This window comes from Meleagris gallopavo, chromosome 6 (assembly GCF_905368555.1).
Source record: "Meleagris gallopavo chromosome 6, MGAL_WU_HG_1.1, whole genome shotgun sequence".
In the NCBI taxonomy this organism is placed as follows: Eukaryota; Metazoa; Chordata; class Aves; order Galliformes; family Phasianidae; genus Meleagris; species Meleagris gallopavo.
In genome coordinates this window covers 20699529-20723770 of record NC_139409.1, presented here as the reverse complement: position 1 = coordinate 20723770, position 24242 = coordinate 20699529, and the positions used below count along the sequence as shown (strand labels likewise).

Genomic DNA, 24242 nt, shown 5'->3' with positions numbered 1-24242 from the left:
ACAAGCAAGACAAGTTCTCTGCTGGCATTCGTGGCACTTGGTTATCTGTTGGTGAGTTTCAAGAGCAATATGAAAAATGTGGATACTTAATAAGTCTGGGCAGCTGAAAATAGAATAATATTCTACTAAAAAAAAAAAAAAAAAAAACCCAAACCCAACACAAATGAACTCATAGTAGGATCTGTTAAAATAAATGAACCATTATGACAGTGGTGGTGAATTCATGATTCAACCTTGGTCTTCATGCTTAAATTGAATAACTGTAGGCAAATCCTAAATTACATTGTTCTATGAACTTCGACAGCTCCCTGCTGACCATCTCGTAGCCATTATATTCATGTCAGCCTGAGTTTACTTGCAGCCTATTTGGGTAGTTGGAATGGCAAAGATACTGAAAACATGAGATGGCAGAGATGCTGGTAACACAGGTAAATTCTGCTCCCATTTCTTTCCCTTAATATAGCCTGTTCCCTCCCAAAGAAGCACTAGCTGTTGAGTAATCACCAAAAAGGCATGAAGAACACATTAACCACTACTGAAGGATGGAAATAAATAAAGAACAGCCATTGCAGTCACTGATGGTGGAGGTTCACTCTTCTCTGCAGTTTCAGTTACGAAAGTCTGCTGACCAGACACTGCCAGTGCTTATTATTCACTGCAGAGATACTATGACCTTCCCAGGGGAGAAAAATTAAGGATGCTCATTCATTTACTTTCAAATAACACCTGACATCAGATCTTCAAAGTAAGCAGTTTTCCTGCAATGAGGAGAGGTACTTGCCATTAAAACTCATGCTACTCTTGAGACACTGACCCTAAAATTAATAACTTCCTTCTTCCAGCATTACATATTCCTGTTTTAATATCCATTAATCCAAAGGAAAGGAGATTGCTGGTCTAGGTCAGATCCTACTAACACAGCTCCCTTTTCCTTTGCAGCAGAAAGCTAACCACTGTGCTACTTTTTAGAGAAGCGCCAGATAATTATTAACTTTTTAAGGAGCATTGCTAGGCATGAGTTGTAAAGCTGCTTCCTTAGTAATCACTTAGATCTATTTACCAATTATTGATGCTTGCTCAAGTTTTAACCCATTAATAAGTAACACAGTGCATGGGAAACTGCAATAGAAGAAATTCTCTATAGCTGATCTCTACAGCCAAAAATGACTGATTATTGATAAATTTCTGTTTGTACAATGAAAATGAAATGTGAATGAAAAGTCAAAATTGCACATTGTCCTGTGTTGTTTCTATGGACAGTGGAACTGCATGGAGAGACTAATACCCGTTTTAATTGCCAAGTGCTGATGCAACAGGGATAGCCCACTGGTATGGCTGCACTATCTCCTGCAGCTGCCCAGGAACCACCTCAGGAATGTGTCACTGCTCCCTCACAGAACAGGTCTCTGCATTTAGCTACACTGCAGCACAGATTCCAGAAAGTCAACTGGTTTGAAAATGTAATAGCTTCTGTTTTGAATAGCTACTGATTTGAAAATGCAATAGAAATGTCTTTCCAGAAAGACAGCTATCACATGAACCATAAAACAAAGAACCAAAGTGCGACAGAGTCATTTGCCTATAAATCTATTTCAGGTTTCGAAATCAGAAATACAAATTCAAAAAATAGAGATAAAGCATTCCCACTTCCTAGGCTTCTTCCAATGCTCACATTTCAGGGCTGTTGGCAGCACTATCAAAACCACACATGTGTACACAATGGGGTCCTGCACATAGGCAACTCACTCCAGCTGCCACAGGTGACTCACAGCAGTGCTTTCTGCAGATAACACTTGCCATCAGCTCGGCTTCCCACTGAGACCAAATGAGGCTTGCATACACTGTCCAGTAGCTCCAAAAGAAGATGCTCCTCAAGTGCAGCTGCAGGGTGTGGACACAGCTTGTGTCAGCACAACACCATCTGGGCCAGGAGCTGCCCTGGCACCTGCTTGGAAGCAGCCTATTGCCTTGCCTAAGTGTTAGGAAAAAGGACTTTAATTATCACCTGCTGGATGCAGATGGGTCAGAAGAGAACAAGGCTGGTTACCTCTTCCTCCTTACTCTGTTAAGTCAGCAAGTGTAGCAGTGCACAGTTTTTCTGAGTCAAGGTATTCAAGCCTTTCAATGACAGCCACTTCGCCCCAGTTCTGCATTCTGGGAAAAAGGGAGCAAACCTTGAAAGGGACATTGAAGTCTTTGTAATCTACTCATACTAATCTTTCACAATAGTCCAGTAGCCACTATTGAGTCTGAAGCCGAATTATAAGCATGTGATGTGCAAGATTACTATAAACACAAGACAGAAGATAAGATGAAATGTTGGCATGCATCTTTTAGTGGATACCTATTGGTCAGAATGGTAAACACCTGAATAGAAAGGAGAAAAGTATTAATCAGATTTCCTTACTGATTCTTCATTATTCTTGAATGACAGCTTATCTTGAAGTGAGAATTCACAGAGCTGAAGACAACCTGGAAACATTAATCCAGTGTATATAACACAGTGCCAGTTCAGTATCTCTATGAAAAATACGAGTTGAGACAAAGACTGTTTACAGAACTCAAGATCAAGTAAGTAAAGATATCAAGCTGGAGCTTTGCATGGAAAAGCTCCTTCAGAAGTACAGCAGCTTCAGTTTGCTTTGCTTAATTCCTCCTCAAGGGGATTAAGTTAAACTCAATAAGATACTTTTATTTTTTTTGTAAGAGCCTCTACAAAAGGATTTGATGTTCTTTAATGCTATAGTAGTAGTTAATTTCTCTTAGCTACGCTCAGTCTTCATGTGCATTCAGTTTACAGAACTTTGGTGCATTTCATTCTCTATGCATGCTGTACATTACAGCACGTGGAAAAATATCTCCTGAGGTACACAAAGGTTGGCAGGACTTCTCCATGAATTCAAGTGCTGGGCCACCCCCTTCCTTCTGGGCCGTGTGAAAACCACAGAGGACAGCACTCAGGAGGTGTCCCCTTGCAGTCACAAAGCCACCCCATTCATCTCAGCAGAACCAGGACTACAATGCTGGAGCCCACATCCACAGCAGAATGAACACTTGGAGCTCTTGAAGGCTTTGACTTTCTGGCAGTTTTTCCCCTCCAAGTTTAGCTTAAAACAACGGATTTTTCTTTACGCCGTAAAGAGAAGAAAGACAGTATAAAAGCTGCAAGATTGTAGATGAATCATGAGCTGGGATTCCTTCTAGTGCAGGATATTTAAAACAAGGCCTGGGAAAGGCTCCTATACTGAATGCTGCTACTTTTAATTTCCTCCTTCACAGCTAACAGAAAGTAAGCTAGTAATAGCAAGGAGATAAACAGATAGATTTAGGAAAGTTAATGCAAATGTACACTTACAGCACCAGCTCGCAGGACCGTTAGGTCAGGCAAATGCATTATATAAGATGACTGATTATGCAGCCCTGGTATCCTACACGGGATACTGTGTTTTACTGAAACCCAAAGGAATTGCCTCCATAATTCAAATAATGCTAAAACAAGAAAGTGAGATACTCTTCAATGCTTCTTAATTCAGAGCAGTAGCTTGATGCTGTTAGAAAAACAGATGTCCTGAGTAACCAAACATGCACAGAAATTTTAAAATGTTGTCAGCTCTTCAACAGGACACATAATAACATTAATACTATCCTTTACCTACTGGAAATAATTTAACCATTCTGATGCCATGGAAGCATCTGGTTAGACGTGAACCATGCAGTCATCCTCTGTTCCACTATTTATGCACTCCTGTCGTGCAGCAAAAGCCCTATAACTAGTCCCTAAGTGAAGGAAGTTGCCATTTTATTCTATCAAATTTCATCCCACTTTCATTTACTCTACTGGTCAAAGACAAACAGATCTCCAGATGCTCCTTCTGTGGATTACAATGATTCCCAATTTTGTACTTCTATTTTCATTAACAAACACATACTTTTTTTCACCTAAGTTATTAATGAAATCAGCCTTGCAGGAGCCCCCTATTAAACTGTGTCAGACTCCTAGATTCTCTGTCAGCTATCTTTGGCTTGTTTACTGTTAACACTGGAAAGTAAATTATGGTCTAGATTTATTAATCATTAGCCATGAGGCAAGCAAAGCTCTGTAGAGGGAATGGAAGAAAGAGAAGCTCTGATGATGCTATGGGAAGCCTTGAACAAAATCTTCTATCAAATCAGTTTTCTGCTACTAACAGCTTCCCTAGTCTCTGGACACCACCCAAAAAAGACCTGCCAGAAATAGCAGATATAATTCCTGCATTATTTATGATTTGTTCCTTTTTAGGTTTCTTTCTCCCCTCGGGCTGCAGCACCAGGTTGTGCAGGCACGGGGATGTGCACACACTGCATAGGGCAGAGCCTCCGATGCCTCCACCACTCATGTGAGCTGAATTTTTCAGGAACAGAATGTAATCCCTGCCAGGGAAACCTGCTTAGCACACACGCTTTTCTGCCAAGCTGAAACTCCTTCCTCTCTGGCTATGAAATGGTGAGGCATCAAAAGCTGAAGAAAAATGACTGGATTCCTCTGCACAGCTCAGACAGTGGGTGACTGTAAATCTGGAAGGCGCTGGTGGAAGCCCTTTGCTATAAAGCTGGAAACACAGCAGTCAGTGATAAAAAAAATACCCTGCCCACAGACAGGCAGTATATTCTGGTTGCAATATTTGCAATAATTTGTTAGTGTAACCTTATGATCTGTCAGTATCTGTGATGATACAGTGAAACGTTGGAATGAAATTTATGTCCGTCCCCGGAGGCACTTGAGGCCAGGTTGGATGGGGCCATGGGCAGCCTGATATGGCGGGAGGCTCACAGCAGGCAATTACAACTTAAGGTCCATTCCAACACAAGCCCTTCTGTGATTCTATGATCCCATGGTTAGGACATGGACTCCCTATGCTCAAGGGCTAATATGTGACAGATACAGCTGTTGCCCTTGGCCAATGGACTGCGCCTCAACACCTCCTGGAGAAGAGCAGGTCAGCAGGACACAAACAAAAACAGTGCCTGTCACATCAAAGCGTCTCAGTCATCTCTGGCCTTTCGAGACCTGAATATTTTGCTCCCTTCTGGAGAGCAAAAGGTAATGTTTTTTCATGCTTTAAGCACTCTTGCTATAATTTTGTACCCAGGACGCAGATTGTATTTACACTAGCACGCTTACTAATTTCAGAATTATCTATGAAATACAGCTGTGTTGTGTCATGGTTCAGCCCCTGTGGTTACATTGAAGCATGCCATCAAAAATGCCCAGCATTAATCTATTACAACTTTATGTGTGCAAGTTCTCTTACTGGGATCTGTGTCCAATGTTCTTGACAGGCAAAAAGAATTACTTCTATAATATCTAAAGTGGAAAAGTGAAACATTTCATAAGAGAAAATGTCACTGAAGAGATACCAGTTGTTCCTTCTTAGGGGAAAATCCAGCAGTGTGAATTACTCAGCACTCTGGCTGGTTTTTTGCCTTTCATCTCACTGACAGCATCAGTGACAGAATGATAACCCAAAAAGAGAGGGAGAGAGAGATAAAAGGACACAGGGATATACTGCAGCAACATAAAGTAGACACAAGTTGAGTGTTTGTGTGCTGTGAGCATAGGATGATCTGGGCTGACAAAAGCAGGAAAAAGGCAAGGCATGAAGGGCTTTCTCGCTCTTAATTGATTATTCTCTTTGCTACCAGAGGGAATTTAGGACAATACTGCTGCTTTCCTAAGAAACTAGAGACATAAAGTAAAATGGGGGGAAACACTGAAAATAATTCAAAGGTCTATCTCCTTTTGTTTTTCTTAAGCATCACATCTTGCTGCTGGTTTAATGAGTGTCTGCTAAACTGTGTCAAGTCAACAAGGACATCTCACAGAGAAACCTTCCCCCTGCAGCTGCTAAATAGTGGCACTGTGCAAAAACATGCACACATTCCACCTTCACAGGGTCTGATTTATTAATGAATTATGCAGCAAACGAATCTAATTCAACCTTCTCTAATAAACAAAAAGGAGTATTAGGCTGAGGGCTCTCCTCCCTTTGCTCATTCGAAGTGGTCTTTTAAATTCTATGGATATTTCTTCCTTTCCCTGTACCTTCACCTCTCTGAAGCATCCTAAGGAGACGCAAAAGATCTGGATGCGTTCTGTAGCACAGGGGCTTTTACCAGGGGGAATGGAGAGGAGGAAGAGCAGTAGAAGGCATTAGCAGCTCTGCATGGAGTATGAGCATTGTAATTATTTATGTTTTGCCTTGTATGTATTAAAGGCACCAATATAAAGGTTGTTTTACTGGTACTGTAAACAGTTGCCAAAGAAACTGAGGGTACTAAACCATGATCATGAAAAATCCTTATATTTGCAGGAAGATTTTCAAAACATTTGACCTAAAACCACAGCTCAGTTTCTCAAATGCCAAGCAGAAACTGCTGGGATTTTCAAATTTATTTGAAGGACCAGTAGGGCTCTCCAGGCACTTACAAGTACTCTAAAAAGTACCGGCTGCTTGGGGGCAGAAAGATTTATTTTAAAGCAGCGATTGGGCACTGAATCTAGCCTGAATTCCCCTTCTTGGACTGCTGCTGGCTGCTGGGTGGTGGGCAAAGCACAGAACAGCTCCCTCGCACTTCCCTGCCCACAGAGCACAAGGCACAAAGAAGAGCAGAGGGGGAACATGTCACCCCAGAGGAAATGACCATCCATTGCAGAGAGAAATGAAACAACTCTGTAAGCCTTTTTCTTTCTTACAGTTCATATCAACTCGGATGCCAAGACCAAGGAGCCAGCGAGGTCAGTTCTCTAAAGAAGGTTGGATAGCACTGAGTGAAGCAGTGGAGAGGCTTTGCTGATGCTACGCAGCGACCCTGCCCTGAGGCTAACTGAAGGGGAGATGAACTCTGGGACCCTGGAGGCTGGGAAGTGATTTGCCCAGAAAGCTTTCGTGACCTTTCTCAAAAAGGCCTGACTCTGCTGTTTCTTCCCCATGCAAGTAAGCGGTATTTGCATGAGAGGAGCCACTGATTCACAAATATTTCCTTGCTTGATTCACTGGAAACAGATTTGTCCTGATTCAGTGATAAGACTCTGAAAGTTTAGTTTGGCTAACTTCTACATATACCTTGATGAGACAAATGGATCCTATTAGCATCAGCTATTACGTTTATTTCTGTTTTGACTCATACTCTGAATTTGAGTCGAGGCTTCTTGATTGCTGAGCACAGTTGAGAAATTAGTTTTATGAGTTAATGGAACACACATGCACGTGCCTCAGTCTGAAAATATATTCAGGCTATTATCAGAGTGCAAAGTGAAAGTAGATTTCAAGCTTACAAACTCCAGAAAGGGATAAACCAAAGGAAACAAATCTTCAGGTGCACAGTGGCTAAACTATTGCTTTGTCCACTTTCACTTTTGCTTTCACATTATAAGCTTAATTTATTCATTTCAGAGTACTTAGATGATATTGGATTTAGTAAAAATGAAAAAAGCCTTTTAAATTAAATGTAAACTAAGAGCAAAACTTGACTTAATAGGCAAATTTAAAGAGCTTCAATTATGCATAGCATATTACTTTCATATACATTTTATGTAATCTACAGTAATTTTATATCTTTCTTCTACACAATACCATCATAACAACCAGAAGGTCTTCAGGAAAATTTTCCCATGCCATGCACAAATAACAGTGGAATCTGCTTTGCATGAGTACTGCATTAAAGAGGACCTTCTAACCATTGTGTCTACAAACATCCAAAGAAGCCCATGACTTCAGACAATAACTAAGTATTTGAAAATACTATACAGTAAATCTTGCTACTCTCAAACTTATGAAGAAGCTCATTATAAACAACAAACTTGAGTTTTTCATTAGTACAACAAGGAAATGCTAGCTACCAAAATAGAAGGATTTTCTTCAACAGTTATCAGAAATAAATTACACTTACTAGCAGAAACAACTGAGCACACATTTTTCACGGATACCATTCTGATATAAGCATTAATGTACTAGATTTTTCATGTATAAGAAAGCTGAAAACTTAGAAGACATAAAACATGCTTGCTTCAGAAGAGTAAACTGCCTCAAAAATCAGATATCTTTCCCTTTAAGAAAATGAGTTTACATTAACATCAAAAGCAAAGCGAATTGAAAAAAGCAAAGCATAAAAAGGAGACTCTTACTTTAACTTCCACTGCCTTTCCACCTTGCTCGATATGCCTCTCAAGGTATTCAGAAGACAGCAGATCACTGCAAGAATAAGAAAAAAGAGCCATAAACCTCATGCATGTGTTCTTGCATGCTCTCTCAGCAAGAAACGATTAAACATTTACATTTGAAAAGGGCAAAAACTGCAGGATACTCCTAAAACGCTTACAAAAATCACAGAAACAGCCACCTCCAATGGAGCTACATAGTGCATGGGATACACTGGTTTTTTAATATCAGAAGGCAAGAAAACAGGCTTTTTCTTTATGGAATATTCAAAGCCATCTACTGATAACAGTTTTAATTGAAGAGACCTTTCTGCTTTCTGTTTCAAGATAACAGTAAGGAAATTTAGTGGGGGGGAAAAAAAGAAGAAAAAAAACACAACCACGGAAGAGTGAGAAACCAATCAAAGGCACTACTGCAGCAGACTGCACTGGAGCAAACATAGCAGCTGCCTCCAGCAGCTGGACACAACAGCATAGTAATGAAATGTCCCTGTAATACTAAAATTTATCCATCCTACAAGTGTACTCACAACACAACTGTGCTAGATGGACAGATGAAGCCACCAGCCACAAGAGCAGGCTGACAGCAGGTCTGCTCCACTGCAAGTGTGAAGGTGGATGGCTGGAGCCAAGCCATCCTTGGGCCATAGGCAGGCCCATGCAGGAACCAGTCCTGTGTGCTCTCTCTGCAAACCCTGAGGCTCTCAAGGCATCAGAGGAAAACAAGCTGAGCAATGACGAATCCAGCCTTAAAAGCAGACAGTTTTTGAACAAACACTAAAGAGAAAAAGTACTTTGATCTGAGGCAAACACATATAAGCAAAATGCACACTAAGATATTTCATGCTAAACCAGTTAGGCCCTCATAAATTATTTTCTAGGCAAAATAATACCTTCTCCACCAGAAAATTCATTGAACACTTTCAGAAATTTCAGAATTTCACCGGGATAAAGTTTGCATGAAGATTTGGTATTGTTCCACATAAGAGGTGACCGAACTGGTGGAGATGAAGTCCTGGTGAAGGAAGCACGTCAAAAGCCTGCAGACCTATCAGACATGAGGTGATGAGCACAAACCACCTCCTCTGCAGAAGAGGCTAATTTGCATGTTGTTCCTTCCAACAAAAAAACACCAGGGGTGTGAGAGGGGAAGGATGGCAGGAAGTGGTACAGAGCAGCAGAGCTGAGACTTGAGCAGCTGGGAAAGCCTGACAGCCCTTTGATTTTGCAAGGTGCTGTTGCTGAAGGACAGTAAGAATACAGGAGGGGTGAGGGCAGAGGGTGGTGGATGCTGCTGGGACTTTGCAGTGCCCAGCAGCCACTCAGCTTCCGAGAACCTCAACCTGGCAAAGTAGGCAGTCAGGCCATTTTGCTCACATAGGCACTGGTGACTGCCCAGATCAAGTCCCAAGTAGCAGAAGGTTGAAGTATGGATCCTACAAAATGCCAACCCGACATTTTCGTTAACAACCCAGGCACAAAAACCAGGAGCACTCTAAGGAAATATGCTGATAATGCTAAGTTGGAAAGAAGACAACTGAAAAAAATTCCCACAGGAAAGAGCTGGATGATGTTCAAGACTGAATATTACAAGGAGGATAAAATTCAATTGTATAAACAGCAAATTCATGCACTTAGGGGCTAAAGGGAATTTCTCTGACATTGTTTTGGAGGACCCAGTTTCTAAAGGAGAAAAGCCATGACTGCACTTGCCTTGGCAAAAAGATTTGCCAAATCAATAGGGTGTCTTCCTGAAAAACACACCTGTCATCCCAGAATGCATGAAAGAAGACTTATTTCTAGCCAAATTGAGGTAAGATTAATAACACTGACCAAGGGAGATCTCTTCTCAAAAGCTCTGGGCAGATACTTGCCAGAAAGTTCCATTACCTGAAAGCAAATATAGGCCCATGAGGTAACGGGGAATGGAGAGCTCCTGGAGTCTTGTAAAACATGTGAATTGTAAGGGGATTCAAACGCACCAGTATTAGTACACCAGTGTGTGAAGGTAGCCATTTAAGCTGTAGAAAATGCTGCTACAACCTCAAATAGACATTGAATGACAATGAGTAAATGGAGACTGGCTGCTAAAATAAAGGCTTTATATTTGTATCTGAGCACAAGCAACACAGGCAGTAAAAAGAAGGATGCTAACAAATTTCTGAATGGGAGACTTTGAGTCTGGGAAAAGTTTTCTGCAGAAGCCTCACACACACTTCACATTCACACATTTATGCTTTCCCCTCAGCATTTGCCTGAGGCCTGTGCCATAGGGCAGGCCAAGTGCTCTCTCACCATGAGCTGTGCTGCCCTGCCCCAGCAGGGCCCAGTTTCTCCTCAGGGCTGTGCGGTGTCTCCCAGTGCCCAGCACCAGAGTCACCAGCAGTCAGGGTTCTTCTCCCAGCCACCACGTCTTGGATGGACTTAGTTCCCTTAAATTATGTTTAGGAGCATGACTCCTAGAAGGGTCCATCCGTTTCATCCACCTGTTTATCTATTTTGAAGCAGAAGTAAAAAGAAAGAGAAAAGGGCTGAGAATGGCTGGAGACCTGCTAGCAGCCTCCTCCTTCTCAAAGTTCATGACGGGTGTCTCGGTTCCTGAAATGAACCAGGCTGTGAGGGAAATGCCATCATTTCAGCCTACACAGCTCCAGGGGACCAAGCCCAGAGCCTACAAACAGGTCTGAAGTTTAGCACGTTTTTAAAGCATACCCTAAAAAACATGGCATGCAGAATACATCCAGAAATATATTATTACTTAACAAAAAAAAAAAAAAAACAGACCACATTATTATTATTATGACTCACTACACTGAAATTATCATGAAAGAACACAACACTCTCAGATTCAGAAATGCAATCTGTGCTATTGCAAACTAAGATACAATCTAATAATTATACACAATCTTGGAAGCTTAGACCAAAAGATAAACTTCTTTCATGAAATCACCTCAAATGTGCAGTAATGATTTGTCTTTCTAACAGAGAAGCATTTAACTGCATAATTTTAGTAAAATCCACTACTTCAAAATAAACAAAAAAAAAGGTCCAGTGAAACACTTAATCATTTATCAACATAAGACATTGAGTATTCAGCAATAAAATAACGCGCATTTCAATATAATCATCCAACTCCTTCCTATTGTAGAGATGAAATTAGGATAGACTGGCAGGCAAGCGGAACTATTCTAAAAACCACCTCTGTCAATTTAAGTATTAGTTGTAGAAAAAAAAAAAAAAACTACATGCAAGAAAGCTACAGGCTGTGAAAATAAATCTTACAAATACCAAGGATGTAGAATATTGAGAAAAAAAAAAAACATCTACAAAAGAAAATACATGGAATTAGACTTTCAGAAGCATTTGCTGAGACACTGAGACAAATTCTTTGAAAATAAATGGCAAAACCTGAATATATTAAGACAAAAATAAAACATTTCACAGGAAAAAAAGCAGGTGTGAATTATGCCTTTTAAAAGGGAAAAAAAAGTTATGATAGTAATAACTCTGCCTTTACAATTCAATTATTTTTAAAACGTACACAAGAAAGGTAACGTAGCTGGTTTTGCTTACAGCAGCATCCTTTTTTGAAGCCCAAGTCCAACTGTATCACTTTACCTCATAGACAAAAGAACAGAAATAACAACAAAAAATCCTCTTTGCAAGCTCCTCTCTGCTCTTCCAACTCTCCCAAATTGTCACAACAAAAACACACAGGAGGAGGCAATCGGGGAATTTTCTTAGAGTATGAGCTCAATTAAGGAATGTACCTTTAACCAACACATATATATATATATAAATAAATTTGTGTTTAAATTAACTACAACATTTGGATACAAGGTTTATCAAACCAAAGACAGGATTGGAATCCCAGGAAAGCAGATGAACTTTGAAAATAGATGCTCTACTCCAACAGAAAAAGTCTGTTCCAGGAAGAAAAAGAGGAAAAATCTGCAGTGTCAAGAGAAAAGAAGACAGAACAAGCCATGTATTTAAAGAAATAGAAAGAAAAAACAGAGTAACACAAAGCACTCTGACCCAAAAGAAGAAGAGGCCATAATGTACCTTGGAAAATGCAACAAGTTTGTATTTGAATATGGAATTGATTACAAACTGGGAATTATCCCTGGAAATGAAACAAACTTTCATTTTCAAGGGGAGAAGGATGAAAAAGTGGAAAATTGCCAGCTTTTTTAACAAAAAGTAACTGTCCAGATTGAAGAGACTGTGAAGATGGAAAGCTTAAAAGTTATGGAGGGGGGGAGAACAGAAATAATAGGGACATCTTTAGAGACCACAGGAAGAACTACAAATTTAAGAATGGTAGAAATAAAGGGAGTTTAAAATCATAGTACTAAAATGCATCTTTGTTGGCACATCAGTGTTAGAAATGATTGCTTTCATCATATCTGATAATGTAGCTGTACTTCCCTGGATGTTGTGGGAATTCTTTACCGCTTTTTCTGTTTCTTGACTCTGATTTCTTCTCCACAACTCTCTATTACAAACACCTGAAATTTCTGATTAAATTTGCGGTCAGACACAGACATCAAACAAAAAATCTCAAGTAAGATGCATCACTGAAAAGGAAGATAGACTTCTAGCTGAAATCAGCACAAAAGCCTAGGTGGGTCAGATTCCAGTAGGAAAGTGTTGACAAGTATATAAAGACATTCAGGAGAAAACCATGGGTTCAGGGAAATGATGGAGACATTAATAAGATAGTGTATCAACTCCACAATTAAAGCTCACAGTTGCAGCTGCAAGTTGTGAGAAGGGAGCCTGCTGCTCAAGAGGGCTGTAGTAAAAACAACGGGTGCTGCCGAGTACTGGAGACAAGAGGATATGGAAATTTCTCAAATAAAATATTTTTCCCTGATGATGTAGATTTTTTACTAAGTAAATTGGAAAAGTCCAAATTATAAATCAGTTTATAAGAGGAATGTATACATCAAAAAAAAAAAAAAAAAAGGAAAAAGAGAGGGAAGAGAGGGAATCATGTAGTAAAAGAAGGGAAACTACCAGCACATTGCTTTCAGAAAAGTTTCTTAACAAGACTCATAGATATGTAGGGAATGGCTATGCGAAGTAATTCTCTAGAACAGCCTAATTTGTATGCCAGGAAGAAAAGTCAGGATGACTATCATGAAACAAGGATCAAGAAAGAAAAAAACCAAATGAGGGAGCAGAAGGGATGTTTCTTTTGCCACTCAGTAAAAGGGACTATTTCCACTACCTTGCATTACACTATGTTCCTACTACAGATTCACTATCAGCCATGACAAAAACAATACAGCACAATAAACTCCAGAAGGCGACTTAGCCAGCAGATTCTTGTATCTGATGTTAATTCTCCTTTATCCTCACGACTATCCAGACACCTTTTCTCTGCTTTACACAACCTCTCCTTGCACTTCATGAGGAACTGGCTACCTCCTTACTCCATGAATACATCTGCTTTAATAGCCAAGGCTTTAAAACTTTTGTCCTATCTTTCCCTTCGAAAGAATTGCTGAATTTTTTTTCATATGGACAGTTAATTTCATCACTGTATCTGTTAATTTAACCAAATGCACTTCAAAATTTGTTAGTTTCTCTTTGATATAGCATTGGTTCTCACACTATCTATGTGGTGGAAGGAAAAAACAGTGCAAAAAATCACTGCTGGTTGTTGAAGCTTCTCTTTTTTTTTTTTTTTTTTTTTTAAATATTCTCACTGTGCTTTTCTGCTCTTGCTATTGCTAACAAGAATGGGAGAAAAAAGAAAGCAATTATTTTGTAATGCTTCTACTCCTACGGACTGTTAAAGACTTTATCCAAAAAGAAATTACAGACTTAAAAATGGGTTGAGTCCTCAAGGGATTTACACAAATGCTGAGTCGTAGCCAATCTCGGTCCTTTCCTGGAGCTTAATTTCACATTTCAGTAACAATGATACAAAGCATGAACATCTGATGAAGTTTCTTCTAAATAACATTTGCTCAAACTTTTCCTCTCCGGGGCTTCTAAGATCTCTAATTCCAATTGACTTAAAGTACACATAACGCCTTTATCCATTAACAGCCAATTTGCCAGTGGGACACTACGGTGACTGCCCTGAATCCTACTGGAAACACCAAATTGCAGAGCAAGCCTCCAGCCCTGAGCCTCCATTGCCAGAATCAGACATGAAGCTCTACAGCTAGATAGCACGTTCTGGCTTAGGAACAGCATGGTTCTGCTACAGCATGGCTACTTCATTTCTTGTTGGGAAAAGATTTAAGCAGGTAGAAGGCATGCTTGTTTATTAATTTCACTGGCTTTCTATTACGCTATATGTATGGTTCCCATTGCTAGCTTAAAGAGGGAGAGAGGATACAACAAAAGCTTAGTTTGCTTCAAGGCTCAGGCTGTGCGGCTTTACCGTGATGCTGAGTAAGCCTTGCACATGGGCTGTTACTGCATCCAGCTGCCATTGCCAGCACGCACTTTGTGGTGCCACCATCCATTTACAACAACACACCGTGGACTTTTTGGTCAGTCCTTTTCAATCTTTGCAGTTCTAAGTCTGATCTCCTTTCCAGTACCTGAAGGGAGTCTACAGAAAAGCTGGTGAGGGACTTTTTAGAAGAGCAAGTAGCAACAGGACAAGGGGAAATAGCTTTAAACTGGAAGAGGGTAGATTTAGACTTAATTATTAGGAAGAAACTCTTTACTGTGTGGTGAGACACTGGAACACAGGATGCCCAGCGAGGTTGAGGATGCCCCCTCCCTGGAAGCATTCAAGGCCAGGCTGGACAGGGCTGTGAGCAGCATGGTCTAGAGGGAGATGTCCCTGCCTGTAGCAGGGGGTTGGAACTGGATGATCTTAAATGTCCCTTCCAACCCAAACCATTCAGAACTTTCTTACTGTAAGATGAGGTACATGATAATGGACAGGTACTGCTTATGCTTTCCAGAGGAAAAAGAGTTTATACTTTAATTTCTGCAGTTAGGAAGAGAGTAATCATTTCTTGACCCACAATATTTCACCATGTATTTCTTTTCACTATATTTTAGTGAAATCTGAATACAGTTCTGTATCCAAACAGAAGAAGAACAATAAAACACACCCAAAGCAGCTCTGAACTCACTAACAGTTTCAAAGCCCATTTTTAATTGCAATTTAAATGCAATCAAATTACTAATGTTATTATTGTTAAAAAAAAAAAAAAAACAAGCCCACCAACAAAACCACCTTCAGCTCCATAAAACAGGAATATGAAGGAGGCAAATGATGCTGATGGTCCTGCCCATTTCTATCATTTCCTTGCATATTCCGCACCATCATACCCACCTCCTCTGTCCTCAGGTCCCCTTGTCCCTGGCCACACTCCTAATCCCCAGCCCATCACCCTGTGCTGCCCAGCAGCATTTCCATGCTGCTGCTTCCCACTTCTGCATGATGCCAAAGAAGACCAGCATAGGAGTCAGCATCTCTTGAGGCTGCATTTATAGTTTGGCACTAACACTGAACACATCCATCCTAAAATGTGCATCCTTCTTGACAGCAAAACGTGCCCCTGCTGTGCTGTCATTTTTTCCATAAGCACTTGGGAAAATTGTCTCCTTAAGCTTGTGATTACCTGCTCTTGCTTTTATAACTTGCATTTTATCCTGAAATTTGAAATGTCACTCATGCCCTAAGAAATGCTTAGGTAGTAAGAAGCAAGAACAGGATCTTCTGAGCTGTGTGTATTTTCATATAATTAGAGAGTATTAGCACACAGTAATTGAAAAATTATTGAGATGTTTCTTTTTATTGTTAAATAAAAGCATCAACTGTGCAGGTATCTGAAATGCTTCAGAAAGGAGCCCAGAAGAAAAAATGGTTACCACTACTTACACTTTTGTTCGCAGAACAAACCTGAGTGAACCTTAGAAGCGGGTTTTCCTAAAAAACAGCTTTAATTGAAAAGACTATAAATCTTAAGCCTAGGAATGAATTAGCTGTTAAAATTATTCTGATAGAGATAATCTGCTAAAACTTCAGGAGGGTGGAAACAGGTTTGAAACCACAAAGACATTTAAAAAAAGCTTGTTATTAGTAAAGGGCTAAGGAAAAATGAGTCGTGAAGTGAAAAATATCTAGAATTGTAGCCAAATTCCAGAGCAAGAAACTAAAATTAAAGGTACCTGCTCTACGACCGTAACTTCTCCTTTAATAAAGAAGTGTGTTTTAATAGCACATTCTGGATCAGAAGTCAAAAGGTCTCAGCCACATTTGTGGATGACCCAGACCTGCAGTCTGAAATAATACAAAACAGATCCAAAATGAACAGTTAGGAGAGGTTGTGAAAGCAGTCTCTTGAAGAAGCAGTCTGCATTACCAGGAAAATCTCACAGAACATCCACAGATGACACAGAGCTTTGTGAAATAAAATTCATCATTCATATTAAAAATGAATGAAGACTGGGAAGACGAGAGACCCTTCACCATCGAATCCTCAGGAGCCAGATGCTGAGACAACACCAACCACTTAACCACTGTCCAAGGAATTATCACAGCTCCCCAAACTTCCAGTCATCAATCTTCATTTGCCATGTACAATGCAGGAGGACAGCTGTCTTCAGAGAGACAAAAAACCATTTGCTAATACTGTTCCAAATAGGACCTGTCTGGTTTGCCAGACATCTCTGGTATTGCTGATGACCCAGCAGGATACTTGGCCTCTCTGTGTGTTACCTACTGGTAAATCATTCTCTCTAAGCTCAAAAGGCACTTCAGTTTGGATAACAGAAAATAAAGTGAGGAGGAGATAAGGAGGAGATAAGACAGAGGTAGGTAATATAATGTGAATCATAGAGAAAATTAACTTCAAGCTGTTATTCGCCTAATTTTGCATCACTAGGAAACACCTGAAGAAATTAGTAGTTTAATTCAAAACGGAGGTAGTACTGTGCCAAGCTTTGCAACATGTTTCTGCAGGAAGTTGTTCAGGCAGACAGTATCCAAAGGTACTTCAGAAACAGAAAAGGGAATAGAGACAGTCACTAGTAACAAGGTCATAAACAATACTAAGATGCAGCAATGTGCCTCCTGGCATCCTTAAAGCCATGGATGTTGGGAGGTGGCAGTGGAATGGACCCAGAACGTGGCAGAGCCCATGTGCTCTCTCACAGCATCTTTCATTGCCAATACTGGGACAGATGGGCATTGGTATGACGCAGTTTCATTTCTTCTGTGCTTAACTGCTGTCACTGATCCCTTAAGATAAAATGAATCCATTAACTTGGTATTTTAAAATTACCTTTCTATCCAAGGACATTTATTGAAACTCAGAAAAATATATTTGTGCTTATTTGATGCAAACTATTTTCCACAGATCGGCGCAAGATTGCTTTTAAATAGATGGTTCATATTCTCGTTGCATACCCCAAAACAGCTGCACAGCAGTCAGCAGCTCTCTGCTAGCTGCCTTCTCTGATACATGGATTGGTTAAAAAGTTATAAACAAAATCTTAAGCTTTGCAGCTGGTTTATTCATATGAAATGAAATTCTCATTTGACTGATGCTCTGCTTCTACAGTGCATTTCTTATGTATATATACATATATGGAGAGAGATCCTCTGTAAGATACATATCCATATAAATGTATACAGTACATATTTTACATGCCTGGGAGGCATCTGTCAGCAATACACTATGCGTTACACATCCAATTTCGCTTATTTGTCAACTCTTGCTCCTTCATCTTTTGGAATTCTTTATTTCTATCCTTCTTTTTTCCATCCTTTTATTCTCATCTTCCATTTCTATCCTGTCCTAAATCAAAACCAATCCACTGCCTTGTTTGCAGAATACTCTGCTTAGAGATTCTTACAATTAGAAAATAGCAGACTGCATGTTAGCTCTCTTGACTCAGAACACAAACTCCATCATGCTCACTGATGTGTCTAATGTCTTACCAGACATTTTCAGAATTGGAGATATTTTATTCAGCCATGCTCAACAATAAACCACCTGCAACATTTCTTTCTGCCACCTGAGCAGCAGAAGGAACGTACCCTTAGCTGGAAGGCTGCAGTCAGTGCATATTGTTCTTTGGCCCAAGAAGCATTCTTTCCAAGCAGTCTTAATCTGAAACCATCATCTGTATACCTCCAGAGTGCTTACTACTGAATTCTACGAAGTGGGCTTCAGGCTGCCAAAGATTCAAAATCTTCTTTTTGTCATAATACAAATCTGACCATTCTGTCTTTTCCTGTAACCTCTCATATATGCCTTATATATCCATTTATAAAACCAGGATAGCTTTCTAAGACAGCAGCAAGTATTTTCTTAAGGACAAAAAGGTATGATTTATACTTGAGCCCACCAACTCCAGTTGTCACTTCTGAAAGGACTAACTCCCTCATTGAAAGGTTACTTACCCCTTCCAGGAATATTTTCCAGGATTATTGTGTTTCCTGCAGGTCAGGCTGAGCACCTGCTACCTCAGCTCTAGAAGACTCAGCAAATGATGTTCTCTTGAATTTGGCAACTATGGCATCAAATAGTTTGGAATGTGGTGCAGCAAAGCACATCTTGCAGGAAGAATTAAAAGACAACTACGAAAGCAATTCTATGAGACATGTAAGTGAGCAGGAATATATTTGGCAGTTCTGCCATATACCTTGTCTTCCTTCAAAGTGTTCCAAGTCAATGTTTCTCTGAAAACCTGGATATAACTGACATCAAGCAGTAAGTTAGAGTTAATTTTCACAGTCAGATCTCTGTCATAAAAATGAATGTCTAAAGATGCAAGCCAGCAATTTAAATGTAGGCCAGTAAAGAGCCATGAATGAACAAAAAAACCTGTCCTAAAGAGCAATGTATTCTGTCACAGCTTTTGACAAAGACCCCCCCCAATGGCTCCTCCTTCTACAGCACCTCACCACAAGGCCTCTGGCTGCAAAAAGTGGCAAAGGGACAGGGAATAGGGAGCTCATCAGCAGTCCAGATGCCACTGTCTCTTTTGCACTTCTTTCCTTTCACCCAGCACAGGTTACATACACAAGGTTAAGTCATGCATCCACAAATTAGATGCAAAGCACAGCAGGCCAATGGGACCCACAAAGCCCAGTGACTGTAAAGCCACTTGGCCAGCCAGGGCTATGATCACACGCAGGTGGCTCAAGCTGTGGTCTGCATCTGAGAGTGGAGCTGCTTGTAATTAAAGTTCTGCTCCAGTGAATGATGAGTTTGAATGTGACCAAGCATTTCTATAAGAAAACTACTTTCATATCTCCTGTCATCTTTGCTTGGCATCTCAGCAATGTGCTGACATTGTTTTAACAAGAGATCCACCCCAGCTCCTCAGCCTGAGCTAACCTGGTGTCCTAGAGGAACCTCTGCAGCTGAGCAAGGGTGTGGATGAACATTTTAAAGAGACAAAGAAATCCACTCTGCTGAGCCACATGGAAATTGTGAGTAGGACTGGGAGTCTCATCCCTGCAGCACTTCCTTTGCACAGTATGTGGAGAGAGAGGGTTGATCCCCTGGGCAAAGCACGACCCTGTAGCCTCCCACCCCAATCACCTCTGCAGAAGCCCAAAACTGGTCCTGGGAGATCATTTTTTCCTGGTTCAGCACCTGTGTTGACCATGCCCACAGCCAGGTGTGGAACACCCCTGAGAGGGCAAACCAGCGCCTCAGAGCTCAAGAGCCTCTTACAACACTGTTCATCAGTTTTTAAGCAACTGCATGCAAAGTATTGCAAACACTAATTGAAGTAAACAGCAGTACTGTCTGTAATACTCATCACACTGATAAGTATGCATTCAATATTGCATTCTTCTCTTCAGCACAGGAATGTATAAGGATATCATTATTATCCTCCTTACTATATATTTCTAGAATCTTGCTCAATTCTTTAAATAATTTATGTTTCTAAAAATAAGCCTTCTAACATGTCATGTGTTACTTACAATGAAATCTGAATTGAAGACATAAGTTCCACAGTGCAATGCATTGATGTACAAGCATCAGGGAGGCTCATGTGGTTTGCAGGACAAGAAAAGCTTTCCAAAAGCTCCATATCCTATTGCAGAATTTAACACTGAGTTAAATTTACAGCAAGTCAACCTCCAAAGATACTCATGGCTATGAAGTTATAACAGTTACAGGGTTATATGCATATCTACCATAAACTTCTGTTTCTCTCACAAAAACAGACGGCCATGCTTACAGAGATACTAGCAATGAATCAATCCTGTAATGTTTTCTTCACAAGAATAGTTTTAGTGCATCTGCTAAGGATTTCTGAGATGATTAAAATCTGCACCATTCTATCTTAATATTTGGAGTATTAAAATGAAAGTTAGCACAATAAATACAGCTGTTTCTTAAATTACAGACACATACAGTGATGCCTTCCTTATGGGCTAATTGGTTCTGCACACAGCTGACAGTGTTTGGAGAGAGGTGATGCAATCTCAACACTGACTGGTGTAAATAGAAACATTTATTGCTTTATAAAAAGCACAATTCAGAAGTAAAGTGCCTGAATTTAAGGAAAGCCTTAGCTAGAATTTTTCCCTTTACATTTGTTTTCCTTACAGACCAATGTTCTGTGGAGACGCACATAACTCTGTTCCACAGTATGCTGAGAAGTAGATCAGAGGAACAGATAACAAGATGTCTGAGACATCTCAGATGCCTTATAAGTTTGATCTTTCTTAATGCTGGACAGGAATTTTTCAACAAATATATTATTTTTAAAAGTCCCACAACTTTTCCAAATTGACACTTTGATCAGAAACGTAACAGATGAAGCACTTATTTTCAAAACATATAGTGAAAGATTCGCATAGCCCTGCATATTCCAATTCACAGCCCCCATTTGCTTGTTTCTATAATAAGTGTGCACTCATCACTGCTCTTCAGACTATTCTGGGGTTGGCATCAACAATTCCATCATTTCCACTCTGCTGTACAATGCATTCATTGGACCAAAGGAAGCAAGGAAGAGACTAACTGGAAAATGTCTGTTTATCTGAGATATAACAGGCCTCGCTTTAAATCAAAGCAGGTCTCCTGGGCCTACTGTCAGTTAACTTTTCTCTTTGCTCCCAGATTGATGTTTTCTCCCCAGAACCTACACATGACAAATTTTGAGCCAAAATTTATTAAAAAAGCAGAGGGTATTAACACATAGCGCTTTTAAAAATCAGTCTGTTCCTGTTTAAACAACAGAATACAGATCAAGCATTTGAGATAGGGAGTTCAGGAGAAAAATACATAAGAATGAAAACACTGAAAACGAGAGAATAACTATGTGGATGGGAACCCTAGAAAGACACCCAAGTTTCATGGGAACTCACGTTGTGGGAATACATGGTTACACCCAAACAGCAGATGAGTGACACTGCAGAACGGATGGATTCCAGCTCTTCTAACATCTGTGTCGTTTTCCTAAAGGAAGTTCAGGCTTTGCACAACAGCTGAGTATTTGGGGTTGGAAGAGCAGAGAAAAGAGCACTTCTGCATTAGAAGAAGTATCTGTCATCATTAAAACCTGCTGACCTATCTTACGCTTTCTTATGAAATATTTTAAAGGGAAACAAAGCTTTACAGAGCATGGCCCTTCTCTGAACACAACTGACTTTCTCTTCATGGCGATACACAGTCTCTGGGGTAAACAGAAATTTCTCACAGAGAGTTGCAGCATATACAAAGCTCATTTCATGTAGATACAATACCCCCTACAGCTTTTCACTGTGGAAGTCAGGAATAGCACAGAATAACAGAAACTATTCAAATGTTTTTATATTTTGTATTGAAACACTTGGTTTTAAGCCACATTAAACACAACTCAATTTAGCATCACAAGCAGTAGAAAACTCCTGAAATGCAATGATGCATTATCTGTAAAGACTTAATCCATATCTTGAGATAGTAGAAAAATAATATATACTTAAGCAAAATGAAAATAAGATTAAATGCATTTTCCCATAACTCAAGCAGCCTTTGATACCTTACTTTACTTTTTAACAGCTTGCAGCCTAAAATGCTCTGCAGTTAAATAATGCATTTGCAGAATTAATATGTAATATCAGCAGAAAGCACACACTAAGGCCAAAGTGAAGAGAGGAAATGTTTTCAAGTTAGAATAAGGTAGCTGAAGAAGTGCTATTCTAGGTACTGCAAGCTGCTAGAAAACACACTTCTTATAAATGGGACAATGGCAGCGTTCAGACTTACGAAGTTGATACTTCAGTTCTTGCAATCTTAACTTGCACTAAATGAAAGCTCCCAATTCCCATTTAAATGAGCAGCAGTTGAGGGCACTTAGCCCCTGAATAAGCCCTCTGAGATGAGACAACCATGCACTTCAGCTTAATTTCAGATTACAAGAATGTGTCTATGAGCATTGATAGGTGTGCACGCCTCAATCACGTGTGCTTTATTCTCATTCACAGAAAATGAAACAGAAGGTGACATTTATTGTGAAAATGTAGACTGGGATTTGCTACTTGAAAGGACTGGGGTGCAGAAGAGCACAGGAACCGCTCCTTCAGTAGCGAGGCAGAACCCCAGCCAGGTACTCAACAGAAACAACAGGGGAAGGACAAGGTATTGTTTATACTATCTCACTGTCACCTCAGAATGGTGACAAGAGATGCAGACAGACAAAGTTTCAAAAGTTAGGAGCAGTGGTTTACACTTGGCAGGTGCCGGAGGGGCCAGCATTCTCCCTCCTCCTCTTCCCATCACCACTCCAAACCATGTATGCCTCGAAGCCGAAGGAAGCTTCCTAGGCTGTCTGGTCACCACACTCCTTCTCCTCTACCTTAACACATTTCAAATATTTAAAGGCATTTGCCCACACTATGTTGCTGTGATTATGCATTTCTAAGTATAATAATTTGTATCCCTGGAATCCTTTCATTTATTTTCCCAATGTATTTTAAACATAAAAAGGACCATAGGATGAATGCTTTGTTGCCATCCTTGTCATGCCATACACAGACCATAACTTGCACACATGCTTTACCCTTTTTCACTACAGTTTCTGTTCACTAGCAATAATTCAGCATAAAAATACCAGATCCCTTAGTTAAACAAGTAAGCATATTAACATTTTTTTCCAAATGGGTTTTCTTCCCCAAGCAATTCCTTTTTTTAATCTTCAAAGATACTTAAATAAGAGAAACACACCAAAATAGAATCTTATTCATCTTGCCTGAATGAGCAACTTGTTATAAAGAATAGGAAAACAATTCAAAATAAGCAGTTATTCTTTGCTACTTGGCCAGCTAAGTCCAAGTGATTTACCCAGGGTACAAATGCGTATTTTAGCAGAACTATTGATAGGGGTTCATAAAAGGACATGGAAAAAAATTATAAGTTACTATCCCAGACTTGTAAAATATCACTTCCAAAAGCACAATAACACTCTTGTTTCAAATTAAAGTTTTTCAGAGATGTGCAGGGAAGATCCCTACGTTATGACTGAAGAAAAGTCAGTGACTGTGTGTAAGAGCAAGACAGATAATGAATGAAATGCAGAACGTAATGTTTTTCAGGAAGAAAAATGGAAGTTTTTCAGGAGAAGAACACAACCAGAAGAATAAGGAGCACACAGGTATATTAATTTGCTACATTAAAAATGATTTAAATGTTCTAAATTATGATTTGTTATTTTTAAGGCAAGACTTCCAAAACCCTTACAGTTCTTTAGAACATGTTTTTGTTTTCCTTTCTGCTGTTACCCAGGAAAAATGAAACTATGGCCAAAACAAATCCCAAATGTCTTTGTTAGTTTTGTTTTTTGTTATTTGATTTTAGGGTTTTTTGTTGTTGTTGTTGTTGTTGTTGTTTGTTTTTGTTCCAGAGAAGCTGATAAGTTGGGTAAGATTCTGGAAAACCATCCTAACATTACATCATTATTTATTCCAATTTTGATGAGAACAGAGGTTATCACTAGGCAAGCCTACTTTAGAAGTTCAGTTCACAGCACAGTTCACATAGGTCCAAAACCAATGAGACAGAATTTCAACGGAAACTGCTGAGACTTCTAAATATTTGTTTTACAGATGGAA

At 39.8% G+C, this 24242-nt stretch overlaps 1 protein-coding gene across 8 annotated transcripts in view; it reads right to left on the bottom strand.

Moving 5' to 3' along the window:
• ADAM22 (ADAM metallopeptidase domain 22) overlaps positions 1-24242 on the bottom strand; it is a 125726-nt gene that overhangs the window by 60613 nt on the left and 40871 nt on the right. For all 8 annotated transcript variants that reach the window (XM_085227378.1, XM_085227371.1, XM_085227372.1 and 5 more), the window contains exon 4: positions 8165-8231. In XM_085227378.1, coding sequence (XP_085083504.1) covers positions 8165-8231 — 67 coding nt within the window. The remainder of the gene's footprint in view (positions 1-8164; positions 8232-24242) is intronic.